Below are 23473 nucleotides of genomic sequence, written 5' to 3'. Positions count from 1 at the left end.
CTCCTCATACTTCACATTTCGCATACTTTTCCTAATTATCACATTCTTTCACACCCCAACTTTCATATTTCACAATCTTCTTAAATATCACTTTCTTTCCTTTCCCAGTCCTCACATTTCACAATCCTTCGTAATCATCACTTTCTTTCCGTCCCCACCTTCAGATCTCACAATCCTTCTTAATCACCACTTTCTTTCCCTCCCACAGTGTTCACCTCCAGAACCTCTGACCATTCACCTTCAGTATACTCAGACTTGATTGCCCAGAAGGAGAAGCTGACTGAGGCTGACCTTGTATCATGGTCGTATCAGATAGCGAAGGGGATGGAGTATCTTTCGCTGAGGAAGGTAAGGAGCACAAATTTCATAGAAAGTAGAGGAGATAGCAAATGAGATTATAATACCATCACATATAATTAAGGAAGATCATCATGTTACCAACATTACATGAAATGATAGCATTAACCAACTTGATGGGAAGAGTTGATGATTTTTTCTGTTTTTGGATCTCTGTTTTCAATCATGCATAATAATGAGTGCGCTTCATGATTTCTGTTATAAAGCTTGAGCAAAATATAATTCATCACAGTTATAGAATCATGTTTAAGAATGATAATGTTCTGAGCCTAAACAAAACAGTCCCATGAGACAGCATTGGTGTCTTCGTGAAGTTTGCAATACCATGGCCTCTCGGTAAAAAATGACATAAAAGTTTATTTCACACTTGTCATGGCACCAAAAACGACTTAGCGGAGCATTACAAAGAAGGCTCGCAAAATTTAATATGACTTACCTGGTCTTGACTCAGCATGTATTTGTGTGGTTTGACATGGCATCTTTTTTTTTTTGCAACACAGATGGACTCATAAAGATTACACCAGTTTCACTCAGTATGGCTCATCTGAGCTTAAAGTGGTACAGCATACCACAGTGCAATTAACTTGATATGACTAAATTAACTTGATCTCCTATAACCGTAACAAGTTGACATGATTTGATTCATTTTTACTGAGAGTAACTCGGCCCTCTTTGACCTAGTTTGACTCGGTATGGCATGGTTTAGGATTGATCATAATAGCTTTAGCTGATGTAATTAATTTAACTTGCTTTGGCTTAATTCAGTATAACTCACCTAGCTTGAGTCTGCACGACTCATTTCGTCTTGCCCAGAAAAGGTGTTGCTTGATGATCTTTGCAGATCTATCAATTACCTAATAAGCATTGCACTTTCTGTTCAACTTTTCAGTCCCTTAGTCAAGTCTGGCACCCCCTGCAGAAGAAGTGAATGTCATAACTTGAGAAAAGATTGACATGGGAAGAGAAACTGGTGATAAGTATTCTTCTTTTTTTTATTCTATCACCAGGTGGTTCATGGTGACTTGGCCGCTCGCAACATCCTTCTGGACGAGAGTTATACTGTCAAGATCAGTGACTTCGGATTTGCCAGAGATGTTTATCACAAGAACTACAAAAAGAACGGACAGACTTCGGTAATGTCTTTACTGTAGGAATAATAGAGAAGAGAGAGAGAGAGAGAGAGAGAGAGAGAGAGAGAGAGAGAGAGAGAGAGAGAGAATCTTAAATCTTACTAATGTTTTCACCTCGGTTGATGACCACTATGTTGAGACATTCTTTTGTTTCAGTTATAATACGTTGATATAATGTTGACTGTGTGTGCATTACTCATATCTGTTAATTTTGAGAGAGAGAGAAAATTCATATTCCCTGACAGTTAACAAGTACCACGATCAGGAAGACAAAAATTGGTGTTACAATGTCTTACCGTCCTCCCAGTGCCTGATGCCCGTGAAATGGATGTCACCTGAATATCTGAAGGACGAAATCCGTTCAATCCAAAGCGACGTCTGGGCATACGGGGTCCTTTTGTGGGAGGTCTTCAGTCTTGGGGAGTCACCTTACCAGGGTTTTGTCATTGATGAAACATTCATGGAGAAGATCGAGAATGGCTACAGACTTCCGTGTCCCAAATACTCACCTGATAAGGTGTAAGTTGCCAGTTGAGACAAATAGTACAGCACTTCCTGAGAAGTCTCCATAAATTTTATGGATTTGTATATGTTCGTGTGCAAGAAATTTTCTTTCTTTATACATTGTCTCATTTGGTTGCTGGAGTCCATAGCCCCACGCAAGACCTCTTATTCTCTTCAACACCTTACCACAGATACTGGCCACCTTTTAGGCCTAACCTAAACCAAGCACCATTCTGTATGCATACATTTACTATCTAGTTGGGTGCATATTCAGGGCTTTCATTTAAATTTGCACATATGCTTACATATATGCGTGCATGTGTTTATGTTAATATAACTGACAATTGAATGAGAGAATGTAATCCACCTTCAAGTGGCTTGAGCTTGCATCCAAGATGCTTTGAGCTACAAACACTCAGTAATACCAGACTTCTGAGTGCTGACGGCAAATATTATATAACATGAATATAAATCAATTTTTATACACACACACACACACACACACATATGTATATATATATATATATATATATATATATGAGTATGTGTATATATATATATATATATGTGTGTGTTGAGTATATATGTACAGATATATATATATATATATATATATATATTATATATATATATATATATACTATATATATATGTGTGTGTGTGTGTGTGTGTGTGTGTTTATAATATTTATTTATACACATTATAATATTTGCCCGTCAGCGAATATTATAACTGCCTATTTTGATAGTTCCGACACGCAAAAAAAAAAAACTAAAAATGCTTATACAGGTATTATCCTACTTTACGATGGGGGTTAGGTTCCAAAACCCATCATTTGTTGAAAACATATATCGAATTTGCTTCTTCCACACTAGGGTATTCAGTACCATATATACATATAAGGTAGCCTACCCCTACACTATAAAGTATGCTCTATACATACACGGTATAGTAATTATTAATATCAGCTAATTCTGGAGGTTCATGCAAAGGTGACTTCTTACGATAATTCAAATACAAGAGAAATTGAATACCAAACAAGAATTAGCTTAACCACATATGGGTATATCGTGTATACATACATGTTGTAGAAGCCTACATTATACTTTACTCTATATTCACATATCGTATTATACAAACATCAACATAACGAATATGTATCTTTTCCACGGATCTTTTAAAGTTTTATGCCCTAATTCACTGTATCTAATAATATTGTATATATTCTTCTATTGTTTTTGTATTATAAATTGCGATCATAGCGATCAATGTTTTGGTTTGGAAATCGATTACACAGTAAGTTTATTTTGCTTTATTTAACTCAGTTCATAGCGCTTTTCTTGCTTCTAGTTAGCGTAAATGAATCTCTAGATACTTTATTTATATGGGGCAAGGTTATTTTTCATTATACAAATTGTTTTTAAGTCGAAATATAACTTAGATATGTCTCGTTGCGAAATTAACTTAGCTATTTTTTTCGGTAATAGATGACGTTGGCTGTTTTGGGGGCATTTGTTTTGCGTGAAAAAATCAAGATTCCATTTGCTATTTTCACTTGATTTCATCATAATACGAGCTTTACGTATTTATAATTTATCGGCGTAAAAATAGCAGTAATGTGTTCTTTCATGCCCAGTAGTTTTGATTTAAATACTTTCTCTCCAATTTTGTGTATGGTCGAGTTTTATCCATGTTGCTGATGCCTGATAATTTATAGTCATTAGCAGCTTGAACATTGTTTTCTCAGCTTCAGCTACAACTTGCAGCTTAAATTTAGCAGTATATTTCCTTGCCAATCTTTTATCCATACCGAATAAGTGTATAATTTTAAAATATATCAGTCCTGTTCTACTTAACTTCATTTGTACTATAACTACGGTAATTGTGTATTACTGTACGATGGTTGAAATACAAGCAAAACAGCTGTTGTTAACCGATTCGGTTATAAGCAAAACAACAGCTTCTCAGTCGGTTGTGTATGGCCGTATGTTTTTAACGCAAGATTATAACGTTACTAACAATACTTTTATCATTCTCTTTTACTTTTTTAACTGGAAGATGTGATAAAGAGATGGAAGAAAAGAAGTTGGTCTATCATAATTTGGTCTCTCTCGCTGCCTGATTGTATGCTGCTGCCTGCGCCCGCGCAAAATTTAAATATATTTTATAGATATTGTCGTATTGGTATTAATTGCTTACCGCATTGCAAAATCGAATTATCGTAAGGCAAATTATCATAACTCGAGCACTGCCTGAGTATTTTTATAGTTTCATCACAAAAAGTGCATTTAGTCATGAAAATGAGATGAAAATAGAGTAATTAGTGAATATTTCTCAGTGAAAAATACCTTGAATGGGCAAATCTTCAGCGAATAATGTGTATATATGTTCCATAGAGAAATCCGCAAACAGGTTTGTCCGCGAATTGTGAGACTGTGAATACAGGGGGTTTACTGTATATACAGCATGTTTGTATAAAAAATATATAACATATAGTATATACATATACTATATATGTGTGTGCATACATGTACTGTATATATATACATATATGTATAATATGTATATGTATATGTATATATATATATATATATATATATATATATACATATATATACATACAGTATATTATAAATACATATGCTTTTGGAGATGGTGGACTACACCCTTATATCCTAAAATTTGCGGAACCACAGTGGGGAAAATGCAGTTTTTGGATGGGGGAAAACACAAAACAAGTGAAATACAAGCACTTTGATCCCATTTCAGCTATCATTCAGATTAAGATGAGTTTATTAGGCAATAGGTTAGGTTAGAGTAGGTTTGGCTGGTCAGGTCATTTGCTAATGAAACGAATGTCAGGAACATGCAAAGCACACATTCAAACATAGGGGAAGGATGTTTTTAAGTCCAAAATGCTATAATGATTTTGAGTAAAATTTCACCATTATAAAATATGTAGAAACAAGCCATGTTAGCAGATATATTATTATTTTAATCACGTAGTATGTAATCATTCATTTCACGTGGAAGAAATAAAATATTATAATAGCTATGCCACAGATGTGAAGGTTTCTCATTCCTGTTATCAGAGTAAATTTACCTCAAAGTAAAAACTTGCCTTTAGAGGGCGCTAGCTTTAACATTCCGGCGAGATTTTGTGAAGTCTGCTACTTACTGGACTTTGACCGGGCCATGAAATGCATTCACATACGTGCCTGTTAAGTAATTATTGCGCTATATTAATCCAGGGCATGACCAGGCCAATTCAAAACACCCTGATCTATCCAGTCACCTACACTAACATTTTTACCACTTAACACTTTTCTCACTTTCTGTCCTCACTCCATGTACCTTGAAAACAGTTCATAAAAAAAGCCCGAACTTCTTGTTATTTATTCTTATTCAGCATCTGCAATTCACTCCTGTAAAGGATAGTTAACCAAGCAATCTATTCGTACATTCGAGCTCTGTCTTCCATATAAACGTCTCCTCTTCTAAATCTTTTGCATTCACCGAGATACGTTCCTTTTTTCGCCTATTCTGTTATCGCACTCTTCTCTTGGCTTCATTCATCACATTAACTCACAAATGTCTGCGAAAAAATATAGGTGTTTGTATTTATTTCACCATCTCCCTGCTTTTCAGTAACCCTGATTACCAAACCATGGTTATATTTACTTTCAACCTTTTATGAAGCACCTTCAAACTCTGTTATTAATTTGCGTGTGTCTTTGTCCTTGATAAATGCATCAATCAAATAGGAAATTAGATGGATTATTCACTTATTCTCAGGTACAAAATGATGCTTGATTGCTGGCAGATAGAGCCAATGGATCGACCTCCATTTTCAGATTTTGTGAAGAGGATGATTCGTCTGCTGAGTTCCAGAGAAAGAGAGGTAAAGAAATTTACGTATCTAGTAGGTGAATATCAGAATCTCTTTAACAAAATCATCATAAAAGAAGATTTGAAAGTCCTATTGTGGGAAAAGAGGAAGATGGTGGATGAGAACAGCAGTTGTCTAACAAAAAGATAAAGATTAACGACCAGGCTTGAAAATGTATGCAAGCATGAACAGCATAACAAGTATATCATTCGAAAAACAGTGACGTGAAAGGTATGAGTGATTAGATGAGAATTTTTTGTTGAGTGGAAGTATTTGACATTCCCAGCACAAAACTATATGTTGTATCTTACTTTTCAAAATCTCAAGACTTTTTTATAACATAGAGAAAAGTACTGTAAGTTAATAGTGGGAACTTTTACAACTAATTCTGACCTGAGTTTGTTTATATACCCGTATTGGCCCCTAGTCCACGTAAAGCTTTAGGGGTGAGACCCTTGTATCATCAGCAACTAGGTGTTTCTAAAACATGGGCCAGTCTTAACAGTCTGGGCAATTGGCAGTGGGTCATCCTGAGGCATAGAAGCCAATAAAGTAAGAGCCTGCTTTGTACCCATTTATGTAATGTAGCCTCAGTCCTTCTCGATCCTCAGGGAAGCCCTCGTGTTATCACAGGTCATATCTTGATTTTGAAAGATCATTTCAGCCTGAAATTGATAACTTTTTGCTGGTGGATCATCCTTCCTGGTGTGTAACCTTTTGCTGTCTTGTGATGTTTAGTCATCGTTGACTGCTTTTACTCAATTATCTTTATCTGTTTAAAAACAACATTCGGCCAGGCGCTTGACAACATCCAGCAGCAATTATATTATATCGACCTTTGCATCGTACATAGATTTTAATACAGTATCTCTGAAGGAATTCTTGGCAAAATGTGTGCAAAAATAGAAAACTATCAGTGTAGCAATACTCATATATATTTTTCATTTTTTCCAAGTACTTCGAAACCATGAACAAACCATACGACGAGCAAATGATGAGCTCCTTCCTGGCATCCCTCATCACACCAAACTATGTCAATTTGACAAGCGTCCAGAAGAGAAACACAGCAGTAGGCCTAGACCCTGAGGTCTTAAGTGTGACTTTTACTCATGTGTCTGCTGCTCAAAGATCCTCTCCCATGACAAAGCACACCAACTTAAGCATCGGAACCACCAACAGCGATTCTGACGAAGAAGATGACGCGAGAAAAGACGGTTACCTGTGCATGAATCCAGTTAACAATGGGGAATGTGGGGCCAACTAAAAACTCCCTTGCCAGCCAAACCAGAAGTCTTGATATTCCTGCCAAGTAGAAGTTTGTCAGTTTCCAGACAGTGTTTTCCAGCCTGTATTAGGAAGGTGTTCCTTTTATTGAGCTTTTGTAAAAACCCACTGAATTTCATAGGTAAATTTTCAGATGATTCTACTCGCAGAGGTTATTAAGGGATGTCTTATGAATTGAGAGAACTTAACTGTATACTACAGAAAAAAGTCCCTAATTTACTGTAAGAAAATATTGGAGGATATGTATAAGGTTATCACTTAATAATTTTTGTCAGTCTTATCTTGAAAAGGTTACTACCTCTTGGAGAACTCTTACATGTTCAGAGATTCAGTGTGTTTTCCAGTCTTCACATTTTGCTGTAGACAAGAGTTCCTCTTTACAGAAAATGAAAAAGTAGAAGAGGTCTCTATCTTCCTTTTAGTGGAAAATTATTGATTGTTCACTCTGACTTTCAAATATTACAAAATCCCTCCGTGCACGTATGAAAGCCGGAGTATCATATGTTGGCGAAGAGCTTGGCGAGCTTGCTGTAAGCTGTGTTGTCAAGCAGGTTTATGTGGTAGCACCAGCCTTCTTTAATGTTTCTTTTTCCTGCATGTCGTCTGACACGTTTGAAAAGAATGAGGTCGCAGCCTTTTGCAGTATGGAATGAGTGGGGGATTTTTTGATATTAGAAAGTTTCAGGGCAAGACAGAACTCACTGATCTTCCTAATAAGAAATTTGCCTTTCCCTCATGATGTTTTAATCATACCATATCATGGTGTATCATAATTTATCAGAAGGTGCAAAATCTGTGGGCTTACTATTACTTCGCCTAAATTATTTTCACTGGATTGGTGAAATGATTACATTAAAAATTAGGGTATATTTTGCTATCTAGTTTGGATGAAGAAATATAAACGATAAATGGTAATGTAACAGGAGTGTACCCTTCACTGAATAGAGATGGGTCAGCATGAAGCGTGCAATACAAGTAATGGCCGTGTTTGTTATCATGTTCTCGTTATGGTACCAATTGCTTTCCTGCTGTACCAGCAGTTTTTACCTTTTCATTTTTCTGATGAAAAGACTCTTCTGATCAAATTCACAAACAAAACCTGCGACTTTATGCTCTTAAGTCTTTGTGTGTTTGACATGCTTTGCCAAGTGATTCAGTGACCTATGCATAAGTATACATTTTCATGTGGTTTTGGGTGATTTCATATTGTGAGCGAGATAGCCAGATACCTCAGTATAGTGGCTACAATCTTTCCTGATTATCAAGTTTACTTATTAAGTACTTCATAAGATTTGTATGGTTTCTTCTTTATACTTTCCGACAAGAATTAAAGTTGTCAGATTGAATTGACAAGCAGTTCATGGAGAGCAGAAAAACAAATATTGTTCTCCTTAAAAGCTTTTATTAGGAAGGTGTAAATTAAAAACCTGTTACTTTATGTAAATTTTACACATGCACACACACACATATATATATATTTATATATTTATATATAATGTATATATAATATATATGTATACATGTACACGTATACATATAAATACAGTACACATACATGCACATATACAATGCATGTTTGTTACAGAATTACCCTACAGGGGAAAGTAAACAATATAACTCAAAGCAGTCTGTGTATGTTGACTTATGACTTTTAACTGTTCGATTTATTACATATATTTTCATTATGCTGTACCATCCTATTAACATCACATTGCAGTTGTATATTACATCGTTATCATTTTATTATGTCCATACAAATCATCACGCAAGTTCCTTTGTATTTCGTTCTTAAGACTAGTTGAGGTCTATTCTTTGGACTATTCTTATCACAATACGCCAGACGCTAGTAGGGTCTTCTGTAACAGATATTATTATTATTATTATTATTATTATTATTATTATTATTATTATTATTATTATTATTATTCATAATTTACATGCAATAGAACAAAATGAATATATGAAAAGCAAAGAGGGTACGGCTGAATTTAAATAAAAAGAAATTGCAAAATTAGCTCATCAGAACAGTTAAACAAATGAAACTAAAAAAAAAAGTACATATGAAAAGAAAAAGCAAGGAATCTAACCCCAAGCCTGCAAGGAGCTATGGTACAATGCAAAGTTTGAGGATATAGGTTACTTGGTCACCAGCCAACTAAGGCAGTGGCATCTGAAATGACCTTTCTGTCACAAAGACACAGGTACTCTGCCAGTTAAACAAAACATGACAGCAAGAGAGAGAGAGAGAGGTGTCTCCTGAAGGTGTCATGCTCCTTCTAGAAAGCAAATCTTTGGGGATGAAGTAGCTAGAATCATGCAGTTGACTAAAACCACAAGATACACAATTCCCCTTTTAAGTTCGACAGAGGCACGGCAGCGCCTTTTAACTGTTCAGATTAATGAAAAATTTTAAGTCGTAAAAATTATCCTTGCCTGAGTCTGGAAGATTTCCGTTCGACCGCGGAGACACTGCTGCAACTGGCGTAGCTGAATCAGTGCTCGGTTCTGTTTCGTCAGTCGTGGTTTCCAGTTTGTCTTCCGCAAGAGGCTCGGGCAAGATGTCATCAGAACCTGTTTGTCAATAGTAATTGGCACTTTTAATAGTAATAGACATGAATGAGCATAACCGTTAAAGCAAGGAAAGCGGATGTTAAGGACTTCTTAAGCAATGGCAATCCATTTTTTTTTCCAAAGAGGAATGTTGAACAGTTCGGAGATTACAGGAGGAAAAAGAGAATCCCAGTATTTGCAAGTTCAAAACTTGAGAGAATAACAAGGGTGATGAGTAAGAATTAAGGTTTACAAGAATTTATTGTATGTGCTTTAGGTAAATTATTCCAGTATCAAAGGTGCCAAGGTACCAAATAAGGTGAGCTGATATGATATTAACATCGGTCTGTTGATAAGGTGTTTACTTTTATTACTGTAGTGATTAAGGTTTCTCGCTTATTAAGGTATTGATTCAGTAATTAAGGTTTTGTCAATTTTCAGAGTTAATAAATAAGTTAGCTGAATTTGAGTATTTTTTATTCAAGATCGTATTAATTATCGATTGAGATACTCAATCATTTACATATTTAGGCCTGTAACCCTTTTCATTCCTTTTACTGTACCCCTTTTCATATTCTCTCTCCCATCTTTCTTTCCACCCTCTCCTAACAATTGATTCATAGCGCAACTGCTTTGAGGTTTTCCTCCTGTCACACCTTTCAAACCTTTTACTGCCTATTTCCGTTTCAGCGCTGAATGACCTCATAGGTCCCAGTGCTTAGCCTTTGGCCTAAATTCTGTACTCAGCTCAATTCACACATATTTAAGTATGGCGTCCCATTAAGGAGTTGTGAAATCTTTACATGGGTAAGGGATGTGGATTATAACTGATCCTGCAAAACCAACAACAAATGACAAATTTACTTTACGGTGAAAGGCAACGAAAGCACCCGTAGTCATAGGCCTTTTTAAAAGCCAATTATAAGACTATCTCAAAAAGGCTATATATATATATATATATATATATATATATATATATATATATATATATATATATATATATATATATATATATATATATATATATATATAGTCTATATCTGTGTGATCACACCCACGTATATATAATTAAGAATAAATAAATGTTTATGTGAATACATATGAAAACACATTTCCTGCCTTCTTATTTCGTGGTTTATGTTTTTCTGTCATTTTTTTTTTCCTTGATTCGATCTTATTTGATACAACGCAGGACCAAGGGAAATTAACTACAGGTCACTTCGCCAGATGATGGAAAGCCCGGTTAAATTTTGGGATGGTATGGTGAGCATATATTCCTGGTTGCAATCTCAGTGGTCCTCGCTAGATTTAGCACATTGTGAGATTTTCGTAGAAAATGATAACCAAATAATGCACGGAATTCACAGTTTTAAAAAGTTTCATTGCGTAAATTACAGGTTTTTGTATTTAGTTGAAGTCGTATGCAACATTGCACTCAAGTTATCAAAATTTTTTGCAACCATAAGTACTATTGGTCTGTTGTTGACAGTCGTCTAGCTGGAGCAATTTTATATATATATATATATATATATATATATATATATATATATATAATGTGTGTGTGTGTAAGATTCCAGATTTTCCACAACTAGGCCTAGACACCAACGAGTGGCAACCTTAGTTCTCATGAAACAAATTTATCTAGAAATTTATTTTTCAGTGAGCAAGAAAACTAAGAATGGTAACGAGAGTTGAATGCTGGCGGAAGAGAGTACTGAAAACTTGAACCGATAAGAATGGAACAACTGAAATATATAAAACTGAAAGGTTTCTGAACCGAGAACATCACGTAGACTTTGGATGCCTGGAAATAGACATTACCAAATTTAACTGCCAGGTGTTTAAATAAAACAATATTAGGTGCATCAGTACTTAAAAAAATTTCAAGAAAATAATAATGGTAATGATCTGCTGTCAGCTATGCGAGTATCTAGCACTTTACAGCGGTATTTTGAGGCTCATTTAGAACTTTAAGAAAACCTGAGATAGCATCCCCGCATCTGATTCCAGCGCTTTTCGCGCTAGATCTACCGCGTTTCTGGACAGTCTAGCGCGTTTTTTTTTTTTTTCCTATCTGGCGCGGCCGCGCTATTTGACACCTTTTGGACAAATATAATGCTTCTCCAGCTGATAAAATATGTTAAACTGATTGGCTTTCAGAGCCTTTTGCCCTACTATATTGAAAAAATTTCCGCATTATCATTGTTATATTATAGGAGGCTGCTCTTTCACTTTTTCCCAAACTATGCTGTAGAGTAGAGGCTACTGAAAGATAAAGTCAAAAGATTGGTTCTATTAATGAGAGTACTCATCGTGAACAGATGGCGGTGGGAGGAGAAGACAAGGGATTAATTAGGTGTGGGATTAACGAAGCTTTTAGTCAGACTCGAAGCGTAGTCTATCACACAAGATGCGACCCTAAAACAGCGGAAGCAGACATCATGTTATAGAGATACTTTTACTATTTACTTAGAATTTTCTCTTCAATAAGAATAAGTTATGTATTATCTGCATCCAGGCATCCAACAATTTATGCACTTCTGTTTGTTATTAATTTAATTTCATTTAATCAATTGCTCTCTATCGATGAACAATTTCTTACCAACTCAATATTGAAATATGATTAAATAAAAACCAGACTTTCAATTATTCTATTCATTATTCTGTTGAAGAAAACTTTTATCAGAATCTTAATTGAAAACTATAAATTTAAGTTTATCATTTTTTTGGCATTTCAAAATATCCTAGCGCCTTTTATAGCGCTCCTAAGAAAAGATTTAGCGCGTTTTGGAAACTCCTGCAGCGCGTTTTCAAAATCAGAAATGGCAACCCTCCATCTAGTCATTCAGTCAGTGTGCCTCAAGTAGTGAAAGTGAAATGGTGTCACGTTACGACGTCTGGCCGGAAGCTTTTTGCAGTGTAGAAATTTCTAAAGGCGAAACTAAATTTAATTTTTAACAATACGAAATGAAGACAATGTTGGTTATCTCGGAAACAAGCCTATTTACTCAAAAGGATTATGAAGTCTCCCACAGCTGCATAGCCTACATAATCACCTGCTTACTGGTAAGTAACAGCCATCATTTTAAACGTTGGATAGTTTATGATTCTTTGGGTATTGTATTGTAAATAATATGAATGTTGCAATTCCATTAGCATATCGTGGTAAACCTGTCCCTTGAATGTTCTTTGTATTGCGGTTGTTGTATAAGTAACAACAGTTGTTACAATAATACAAGTAAACCAGGATGCTTTAGTTTTACACTGTTTGGAAATAACGAGCATATTTATAATTGTATGGGCCTAGTAACTTAACCCAAGCAGACCTTGAATTATTATCTGATTAAGCCAGTTTGCTGTGTTTCCGTACCCGTTTGTCCAAAAATTTTGTCAGGCGTCTGTTGCGAAACCCTGGCTTTTGAACTGAGGAAAACTAAAGAGTGGCGTCCCAACAGGGAAGGAGATATACGTCAAAACGTCAAAGAAGCAACCGTAGAAGTATATATTTTTTGTTGTAACCACTGAAAATATGGATCAAACACTAGATAATTGTGACACTTTATAACAGGAATCCCTATACTAGACTAACCTTTCCTAAATTAGGGCAGTGTCAAAACAGACCGGTGGGACCTTCCCCGTGTGAAATACCCCTACCCCTAAACCTTGCTTCAAAGTGAAACATTAGTAACTACAACATGTAATATCTGTTGCACTTTCGGTAATTCTAAGAAAGAGCTCCGCACGGAGTTATTGTTTATTAATGAATTTATTTGACTGAACAATATAGAAATGGTGTATATAATGCAGTACAGGTGAGATAATCTGAAAAATATACGGAGATAACGAGAAATTTACGTACTTTGTTTATACGGCACAGTATTTTTTACTTGCATCCCCGAGGGGCTTGTACTAAACTTTGCCTTCCGTGAGCTTCCGTCTGTTTAGTACGAATCCCCTGGCGATGAACTGAAAACATAAACAAAAGACGGTAAATAATTTCTCTATCTCGTATATTTCTCAGATTATCTCACCCTCTCTCGAATTATCTCGCCCTTTTCTGTATTCATTCAAAAAATTTCACTAATAAATATCTCCGTGCGGATTTCTTCCTTAGAATTTCTTCACTTTTCATTCCGGGGAATGGGGGTGGGGGGAGGGAATGATGTCGCCAGCAGCATGCTTTGTTCCCATTAATGGTCTTACCTGTGGTTTTGTTCGCAACATCACTTATTTCAGCTATGGATGTTTCTATTTCACCAAGCCATGAATTGATGGCGTCCAAATTATCGGAGGCATTTTTGAAAATGGAGCAGAGATCAAATACACAATTGTCTGTAAAGAAAAAAATGCGCATGAGATGAGAATATTCCTTGACATAGTGATTCTAATGTGGTTAGGATATTATTGTGAACATGTTCACAAGAGATATACGTATTTTCTGCCACTTCTGGAGTGCCTGTTTAATTACAGTTTCACCCTGTAATAATGACTTTCTTACTAAAAGAAGCACTTCATTGACGTTTGTATCTTTTTTCATAGCCTTTAATACTATCCACAGTGCTCCGTGCAGTTCTCACTGTTGATAGTACACTAGTGCTAGGAACTCCAGATGAAGCTGTTGATACAGAAAGATAACACACCCAATAGGATTGCCATCGTGTTCTCCGACAGTAGACCTTGCACGCTGCCAACCGTCTCTCTACATCTGTTACGTAGTTCCTCTCCCCCGTTTCCGTCCAGAGTGCAATTTTTGTTCTGTAGGACGGGAAGTAAATATAAGTTTCGGAATTATTTAATTTTGTGTGTTTTCATGTAAGGTTAAAACCAAACCTATTTTTTAAAATGTCTTTCATATCTTAGGGTTTGGGCTAGAAAAGACAGTATGTTGGCAGCCCCTTTGGCTTGTATTAAATATAAATAAAATAGATGTCAGAGAAGAGAAGGATAAACTTTTGCCATTTTATTTTCTTAGATAGATGGTAGAAATTATTTGGAATTTTTTTATTTTTAGGTGGGACAAAAATAGAGTATTTTTACGAAGGAAGAAGGTGCACGTACCATTGTAAGCCTTACCCCATCCTCAGCTGTGCTTTCACGTAACTCTAGCTGATGTTAGTTGAACAGGTGATCTGCAATTGATGAATAAATAAATGTATGTAATATATATATATATATATATATATATATATATATATATATATATATATATATATATATATATATATATATATATACACATATACACAGTATGTATATATATATATATATATATATATAATATATATATATATGTGTGTGTGTGTGTGTGTGTGTGTGTGTGTGTGTGTGTGTGTGTGTGTGTGTGTGTGTACATCTCAAGCACAAACAGTTGAGACAACCCAAATTTACTAGAAATCTAATAATGGCCGTGAAAACTCGGAGAAAACATGTATCGTTGTTAATGAGGCTGAGGACGGAGAGGGTAAAAAAAAAATACAATTTAAAATAATTATCAGCACGGCCAAGAGAGAAATTGGAGGCTGAACAGTGGAAGCATATTATTGAGACCCTTCTGAAAAAGCAACTTGTCAGGATGGTCCACGTTGCAGGATGTATCGTGAATGTCCAAAAGTTTACTTTTAAGACAGTAACATATTGAGGATATGGAAGCCTCTCCTATCCTCTGTATTTTAAAATACCCTGCCGCTTTTCAGGTGGCGATTGCGTGAATGCATATGGGAGGAGGCATGGCCTCCAAAATTAAGACTACTAGTTTTTGCCATCCAAAATTAAGGCCATACTTGTTTTTATTAAACGAAATAAGGACCGTACTTGGTTTTACCATCTAAAATTAAGACCGTACTTGTTTTTGATATCTAAAATCAAAACTGCACCAGGTTTTACCATCCGTACCTATGTCGATTATATTACCTACAGAAAAAAAAGAAAAACAAAAAACGCCTACCTCCCATGAGCTCGGGAAATGTTCCCCATTTGGGAACCGTTCCAGTGGGGATACAGTTCCATCTCTCCTCGTGAAGTCGTTGTCGGTTTTGCCGTCGTAGAATCCACACAGACCGTACAAAGACCCCTGGAAGTCGGGAGATACCCAGATCGCCAGAGACAATCCACATTTTTCCACCTGGGAGTAATGAGATGATTACGTCGTTATCTTTGTAATGATATGGAATGCGATACTCAGGCAGCCTAGTGGTGGTATCTTCTGGTAATTTAGGGATGCTAATTTCAAATTCAAGTAAGGAATGTCTAAGACCCTCCCCCCGACCCTTAAACTTTGCGACGTCAGTTTGCCGTGTTAATGAGGTTGGTATTCATATAAGATAAGACTTGAATTTTGCTAGCTCCTTGGAACAAACTATGTGGCTGCCCTTTTTCGTGAGTAGGGACTAGTTTGTTTGCCAACTCTAATTTTCCTTTATTGCGAAAGTAGACTGGGTAAGGGCAATTGTCTGCTCAGTAGCCTTTCATATATGACCAGGTAACATAAAAACGATGTCAAAAGTGAAGTTTTCTGGCATCTTGCTGCCGAACTTATACAAGTAGTCTGGTTCTATAGAGATGGCTGTAAATTCCCGCAACCAAGATCATTGAAGCCCTTATCGTGTTTCTGACTGGCCGATTTATTTGCATCGCAACCTCAGCTGGGTGTTTTCCGTAGGGGGGTAAATGCCGTCAGTGCACCTCACGCGGTGCACTGTAGACATTACTTTAGGTTCTTTGCAGCATCCCTTCGGCCCCTATCTGCAACAGCCTTTCATTCCTTCTCTGTACCTCCATTCATATTCTTTCTTCCATATTACTTTTCACCCTTTCATAACATTTTTATAGTGCCACTGCGAGGTTTTCCTCCTGTCACACCTTTGAAACTTTGTACTTTCAATGTCCCTTTCAGCGCTGAATGACTTCGTAGGTCCCAACGCAGCGCTGCCCTGGGGTGGGGCCTTGTGTGTGTGTGTGTGTGTGGCTATATTGTATTTTGGATTGTAGGCGGTACTGTATCGGTAAGTAAAATTTGGGGCAAAACTTACTGCGATTTTACTCGATCCGAGTAGGCGAATACAGCTGTTGTACCTCCATGCAAAAACCGGGTGTTCCTTGCTTCCTTCCCTCACTAGTCTTGGAATCGAGTCAGGAATCTCGTATAATGCGCCATTTACTTTAAGCTGTCGGAAAATGAGAACAACAAAATTTTCAAGCGTTGTAGCATCCTTTACGATCTGTTAGAGACAAAGCTTATACCAAATGTTTTATGTATTTCTGTATCTGTTTGACACACACACACACATTATATATATATATATATATATATATATATATATATATATATATATATATATATATATATTGTGTGTGTGTGTGTGTGTGTGTGTGTTAATGTGCGCATATGTGTATAAAAATTTCTAACTCACCACGGGACCAAACCCCGGTCTTTCGAGTGAGAGTCCAGGGCATTAGCAATTCGGGCACAAATTTATTTCTGTGAAATACGTTCCCATGTGTTCATTTCCATCATATCTGACAGAGAAGGGGGTAAGACAAATGAAATGTCAGCAATTCGAGCGCTGATGGATCGTGGAGTTTGGTAAAATTCGCTGGTATGTTAGGTCTGAGTCGCCTGCCCGCGAAAAATGTTAGGTACGTAAGTATTTAGGTTCCAACTCCTTTTATGATCTTTGTGCCAGAATTGCCTAATGCCTGGACTCTCACTCAGATCGGGGTTCCAATCCTGAGTGATTAGGAAAACTAACCTGAAAACACGTTCCCCATGTGTTCGTTTCCATATATATAATATATATATATATATATATATATATATATATGTGTGTGTGTATTATATATAAATATATATCCTTGTCCCTCCGTTTAATGAAGTGGTGATTTATGCATTAGGTGTGGTTAGTGGACTGTGATGAATCATAGCAAAATAGAGTAGGGCATGAGGCCAGCAACGTCATCCCAAAAAGGACTGCGTGCTGAAAATTGTTTAAAATCCACTAAAAAATATAAACTATGTCTCATAGATACAGAAGACGCTTGAAGAAACCTACTTAAATTTAAAAAAAAAAAAACAGAAAACAAAAAATGCAGATTAAGGTCAGCCTGAATTTGCCAAGCTGTAACAGACTTGAATTTCAACCCCTGTACTGAAGGACAGAATAAGAGCAGCTTGAGAATGATAAGCTTCATAAACACTGGAAAGTGACAAATGCGTAAGTGAAAAATCAGGCTCAGAATCATGTAGGCATATTCATATTCGGATAATATATTAAACGACAAAAATTCGTCCCTGAGGAAAAAGAAAAGAAAGGCTTTTGTGCCAGGGGGTGGAGGAATAAAAATTATGTCAATTAGAATTTAAGAAAGGGGGACGGACTTTTTGAAAAGGAGAGTTTAAGCAAGCAATATCTTTTAAACACGTTGGATTCAGAATACCAGAATAGAGGTCAGTCAGCCCTTCCATTTGACGTCTCTGGCTTGATAGCTTCCATGAAAATTAAAATACAAAATAATGTTTTTGTCGAAATATGTTTCCAAACTTCAGAAAAGAGGGTTTTTAGCATCCATCATCAAAACATACTGAGAGCTGAGAAGTCTGTCGAAAACTCTATTGATTTTTTATTAGTATAATTTAGCAAAAATGATACTGTGGATTTTTATAGTCCTCGCACATGATATTGTGAGAATTTGATACGATATTCACCTTGTACAAATCTGGCGCCTGCCGTCCAAAAGCCCCCATTTCGATAAGGGTCGCCTCACTGTCCTTGAAAGTACTTGGTCCCACACAAGATGCACTTCCCCAACACTCGCTGGAAAATAAGCAACATGAAATACAATCAGTGATGTCAAGGAACAAACAGTTCGATAGCACTTTGCCTATACTTTAGACGCCTTATTTATAAATGCACCACCGTCCGCAATTTTGCTTATAAGCTTTAACCACATTATTTCTTACATACGTTACTAATAGGAATCAAGACATCAAAATTAAGCATAATTTAGACTTTGAACACTCCGTAGAACCCTCTTGAATAAAAAAAAAAAATGAGAGATGTAACAGTGTCTGATTCTTGCTCTGCTGATTGGGGAGAGGTGTGGCGTCTGTGATTCACAAACTATAATTGTCTCAGAGCTGGAGTCCTAATTTTGAGAGTTTGCCCTTCCACCTTCCAGTAGTTGAAGCCAAATATGATTTTGATGAATAGGAATTCTGACGTTCTTTAAATATGATTTGGATACTACGATATGGTGAAAGTGGCCCTTCCTAAATTTTCGGATATCATAAGAATCAAAAAGCATGAAACACTTAGAAGGGTCTATAATTATTTTAAGCAGAAGAGAATGAAGATCTGATTAAAAATGCACCAGCTTTCTTTCAGGCTATCCAAAACACACGCAGTTCATTAAGTACATAAACTTGGCGCTGACTGCATATCGAGGCGTTCTGGAAGTCCCTTCTTGAGCCAGAGAGTATTCACAGGTCCCCTGGTAATCGTAGAACCACCCGTCGAACGTCACTAAGTGAGGGTCCCAGTAAGCACTGCAGAACATGCCTGGAAGAGATAGAGATTTATCAGTGACGGCTAAACACTCTATTATATATGCGGCCTTGCGTATGTTTGTGCATATGCGTTTTGTGCTTATAGTTTTCTTTCCAGTCATGTAGTGACGGACCAGTGGATAACATTACGAAATGCGTGCCTCATCTTATTACATATTGACTACAGGCGAAAGTTACCTTATTGCTGTTAATATCTTTTGCCTCCCATTTTTCAGCATTGTAAACGAGTACACCAGCCATTCCTAACGTTAACCGAATACAGTGACAAGGCACTTCATTTCGTCATCAAATTGTTCACTTTTAAGATGAAAACACGAAAAACTCACAATTCCAGTCGATGTATCCCCTCTGCAGCCATTTTCCTTGTATGCAGTACACTTTGAAGCACCCAGGGAGCCTCTCGGCGTGGTTGTAACTCTGCCCGTTAAATTCGCATCCTGAAAAGGGGAAATTTCAGCCTGAAACTTTTTGGATCTCAAAAGTGAAATGTTTTATTTTCATTTCGAATTTGCGAGTTGTTTTGGTATGTTGTTCGTTTTTCTGACTTATCTATCTTTTTCGTTATCCCCCCCCCCAACACACACGCTCACGTCATTAATATTCTGGCCTCAGAAAAAAATTGACCACTCTTACGGCCTCTTAAGATTCGCTATAGATAGATATAAGCCTCGGGCAGTTAACCACACTGATTACCGTTCTTATACTTACCCTTACGAGACGTGTTAACTGTAGAATTGACTGATGATGGGGAAAATGGGGTTGCATCAGTAGCGTTCAGTACAGACGTCTGTCCCCTGGCTAGGATGATCTGCAGGACGATGAAGATGAAGAATTCCTCTTTCCTCATCATCTCTTTCCGCATCTGAAAACACCGATACATGAGGAAACTCTCTCTCTCTCTCTCTCTCTCTCTCTCTCTCTCTCTCTCTCTCTCTCTCTCTCTCTCTCTCTCTCTCTGTGTGTGAATTGCGTAGAAAATAACCCCATTCCAGCAACATTTCGTGAGAATTTTGGATAGGTTAGCCTATAGAAATTGGCAGACAAAGCTGTTAAGAAGGCTGCCCAGCCGAATGAACAGGTAAACAAAAGAAGAACGAAAGAAGTTTCTAATGCCATCATTAAAAAATCTTTAGACTGACTTGATACCGATAGAACGAGCTGCTTTTAAACCCAGCCTTCTGGAAAGAAATTGCTTTGAAATTAGAATCCCGGAAGTAGAACTGTGTGGATGGATGGAGTATAAATCAAAGAGAGCGTAACGAGAGTAATAATGATTTGATTTGGGAACGAATTGACACTTAATTCATGCATAACAAGATAAGTTGGCTTATATAGACAACGGGCATTTTAGCGCCCGGAACAAAAGCCCGTGTTGGCATGCGGCCACCGTAATCTATAAAGTACCGAAAAGAGAAGATTTTATGTCTGTAAAGGAAATCGATTAAGACTGAATGCTATGTAAAATTTAAAAGAATTAAAATTGATCATTACGAAGCAAGTCACTGAAAGATGGATTTGGAAAACGTTACCTAATATGGCGGTGTGTATTACGTAAAAGGGAACTTTTCTTGAAGCGATACTACGTGAGACTTACTTTTCAGTGCGTTGCAGTTCAACGACTACTCCTCAGCATATACAGTAGTTTCTCAGTACAGTACTGTGCCAAAGAGACGTATTGCTCAGTATAGTCCTCTGTAAAATGGGATCATTGTACTGTACTTGAATGTCTTAGACGAAAAGAGGATTATACCGAACCTTTCCAATGCCCGGAAGCATAAGAATTATACAGTGCAGAGGAAAAGAAACTTCCACAGTGTTGGTTGTCAGGGAAAGACAAAATTACAAAGTCTTGCAAAATAAAACTTCCACAGGGCAGTGGTGCACAAAATAGATCGTATCTTTAATCCCACAAAGGAGAGGACAGTCTCAATATGCTATAAGAAGTCGTCTCTATGACGATGTAATTCTGCGCAACTGAAGAATATTCCATGCCGCGCAGCTATACAATGGTGATCTACTGCAACTGAATAAGCATGAGAACCATCCACAGCAAGGTCACCGAGGTGGTATGCCAAAGATAGCTAACCCGCAATGCTCTGTTATGCATAAGGGGATAATCTCTCAAAGCGATCTTAATGCAAAAGATGACTGTTAAGTAATTAAGCAGAACAGGCACAGTGTAACGCTAGGTAAAAGAAAACTACTACACAACACAGTGTTATGCACAAGAAGAGCATTCCACAATGCTGTGCTAGGCTAAAGAGGACTCGTCAGGAATGCAATGCTGAAACAGTAAATAAAAATAGACTACCCACAATGCAAAGTTCTGCAAAAAGAAACTTTAATTCCGCGTTGCAATGCTACTTCAAAGAAGACTGCGCAATGTCACAATCTAATGCAGTGCCAAAGAAGATTAATCCACAGAACAATGCTACTAGAAAAGTTGCAATTCAGCAATGCAGTGTTATGCAAGCAAAAACTATCCCACGGTAGTTAGTAAAAATTCATTATTCCGCGGGATAAAAATGTTCAACCATGCAATACCAAACAAATGAAGACTACTCTACAGCACAGTGCTGTGCAAAGTAACAGCATTCAACAGTGCTTGATGTGCAGAAGAATGTTTTCACTTTCACTTTGTTCCACTTTGTTTGGTTTTATGTGCAGCCTTCCACAGGGATAATTCCCTCTCTGGCGGACCCTTGTACGTTTTCAAAATAAGGTACTTCTTATATTTTATAAGTGTCTTTCAGTGTTTTCTCATCCAGTTTCGTAGCTCCTGCAGGATAATGCTGGTTCTTTTAAATTTGCTTCCTTCTTGTATTAAATTATAGAAGATTATTAGTGAGAAGCCATGATCCATGTTATTTTCACCTTTGAAACATATTCTTTATATACTGTGCACTTATTGCCATTATATGTTTTCATGTTTAGTATCACTATGACCTTTCTTTACATAATTTTACACTTGAAGATGTTGCTAGAGTACATTCATTTGATTTATGATTTCACCACATCTGAGGCAAACTTATTAATTTCACAATTTGTTGCGCTGTGACCAAATTCTGGCATTTATAAGCAACTATACAGTGTATACAATTTGTCACCTCTGTCATAGATAACCTTTCGTATTTGTGGTGTGCATTTGATGATATAGTGTTTATATGTGTCATCTTGGGTTATCATTTCCTTTACAATTTTCAGGTCGTCATTTTCAGAAATGAGGCTACCTATCCATAGATTTTTCTTTACAATGTTATCGACAATGTCATCTTCATCCTTCGAGACATAAACTACTTTTATTTTTGGTTTTTAAGTTTATCCTTCTCATTTCTGATATGTTGTTGATTTGATTTTCTGAATCTCCACTTTTTCCTTTTCTAAGTTTTTCCTGCCTGGAAATCTTACAAATAATTGTCCATCTCATGTTGTTTTAACCAGTTCAACTGGCGCTGTTATTTTACGCATAATTTGTCTCTTTTCATTAGCTGCTGTGCTCTCCTCGTTTGTAGATTTGATCAGAAGCACTTTTTTTCTTTAGTGATTCAGCATAAGTTTTGTCCATGTTTGTCCTGGTCTTACATCTTTATCAACAACATGAGTTTTGTTTTGGTTTCATCTATATTGATCATTACGTCACTGGTTTTCTGAGACGAATCCTGAATCAACTTTGTTAATATCTCTGTGTCCTTTTATTTCCTCAAGTTCATCTTCAATGAGTTTTTTGTGTTCTTTGTTCAGGCCAATGCGAATTGTTACAGATGTGCAATATGTTATTACTACGAAGTATGGGTATCTGACCTCGATACCTGAACATTCATAATGGAACCATACGTCACACATTTCACAGCGAGTTCCTTCCTCATCAACTTCTCCAGAGTAGTGTCCGCAGGTTGCTGACTCTCTCTCAATTTGGGTTGACTCATCCTTCTCCAGTATTTTATTTAGTGTTCCATCTTTACATGTTGCTTGATAGGTATGAGATAATGCTCATTGTGATAGTTTGATCTCCCTTTGCCAGTTTGTTTCTACAGTATTTAATTTCTCTTTTTTTCCATCTAGCTAGCTGGCTTCATATTCATGGAACATCGCACAAATTGGGCATTTTCTGACAACTTCACAGACATGTCCCTACCAGCTACCCCAATTGATCCATAAGACACTGCCACCTAAAGACAGTATATACAGTATTACATA

General features: G+C 36.7%; 4 protein-coding genes across 6 annotated transcripts in view; 2 read left to right on the top strand and 2 right to left on the bottom strand.

The window, feature by feature from the left end:
* The window catches only part of LOC136841538 (vascular endothelial growth factor receptor 1-like), a 75898-nt gene extending 68002 nt beyond the window's left edge, over positions 1 to 7896 (top strand). The window contains exons 17-21 of one of the 2 annotated variants that reach the window (XM_067108507.1): positions 209 to 348; positions 1365 to 1490; positions 1795 to 2006; positions 5787 to 5892; positions 6836 to 7896. In XM_067108507.1, coding sequence (XP_066964608.1) covers positions 209 to 348; positions 1365 to 1490; positions 1795 to 2006; positions 5787 to 5892; positions 6836 to 7144 — 893 coding nt within the window. In that variant the 3' untranslated portion in view covers positions 7145 to 7896. The remainder of the gene's footprint in view (positions 1 to 208; positions 349 to 1364; positions 1491 to 1794; positions 2007 to 5786; positions 5893 to 6835) is intronic. The other variant, XR_010853983.1, reaches the window with a different exon arrangement.
* Positions 7897 to 8782: 886 nt separating this feature from the next.
* LOC136841541 (uncharacterized) lies at positions 8783 to 14488 on the bottom strand. The gene is made up of 4 exons (XM_067108513.1): positions 14355 to 14488; positions 13918 to 14046; positions 9598 to 9735; positions 8783 to 9020 (listed from the first exon to the last, which is right to left on the bottom strand). Exons 1-4 carry the CDS (start codon positions 14368 to 14370, stop codon positions 8959 to 8961), a joined length of 345 nt encoding a protein of 114 aa, XP_066964614.1. The 5' UTR covers positions 14371 to 14488; the 3' UTR covers positions 8783 to 8958.
* Positions 12566 to 23473, top strand: part of Uck (Uridine-cytidine kinase) — a 202979-nt gene continuing 192071 nt past the window's right edge. For both annotated transcript variants that reach the window (XM_067108510.1, XM_067108512.1), the window contains exon 1: positions 12566 to 12780. In XM_067108510.1, coding sequence (XP_066964611.1) covers positions 12682 to 12780 — 99 coding nt within the window. In that variant the 5' untranslated portion in view covers positions 12566 to 12681. The remainder of the gene's footprint in view (positions 12781 to 23473) is intronic.
* LOC136842087 (mucin-2-like) overlaps positions 14781 to 23473 on the bottom strand; it is a 10854-nt gene continuing 2161 nt past the window's right edge. Inside the window, exons 2-8 of the mRNA XM_067109471.1 lie at positions 19985 to 20138; positions 19603 to 19713; positions 19127 to 19268; positions 18416 to 18524; positions 16743 to 16877; positions 15659 to 15835; positions 14781 to 14843 (exon numbers count right to left, since the gene is read on the bottom strand). Coding sequence (XP_066965572.1) covers positions 14817 to 14843; positions 15659 to 15835; positions 16743 to 16877; positions 18416 to 18524; positions 19127 to 19268; positions 19603 to 19713; positions 19985 to 20138 — 855 coding nt within the window. The 3' untranslated portion in view covers positions 14781 to 14816. The remainder of the gene's footprint in view (positions 14844 to 15658; positions 15836 to 16742; positions 16878 to 18415; positions 18525 to 19126; positions 19269 to 19602; positions 19714 to 19984; positions 20139 to 23473) is intronic.

This window comes from Macrobrachium rosenbergii, chromosome 9 (genome assembly GCF_040412425.1).
Source record: "Macrobrachium rosenbergii isolate ZJJX-2024 chromosome 9, ASM4041242v1, whole genome shotgun sequence".
In the NCBI taxonomy this organism is placed as follows: domain Eukaryota; kingdom Metazoa; phylum Arthropoda; class Malacostraca; order Decapoda; family Palaemonidae; genus Macrobrachium; species Macrobrachium rosenbergii.
This window is presented reverse-complemented; position numbering and strand designations above follow the sequence as displayed.

What these genes read in the sequence shown, in the direction of transcription:
- LOC136841541 (XM_067108513.1), bottom strand. An exon ending in TGTTGCGAACAAAACCACAG is followed by an intron (nt 9,736 to 13,917) that starts GTAAGACCATTA and finishes ATTGACAAACAG; the next exon opens with GTTCTGATGACATCTTGCCC. An exon ending in CGGAAATCTTCCAGACTCAG is followed by an intron (nt 9,021 to 9,597) that starts GCAAGGATAATT and finishes TATCTGTTACAG; the next exon opens with AAGACCCTACTAGCGTCTGG.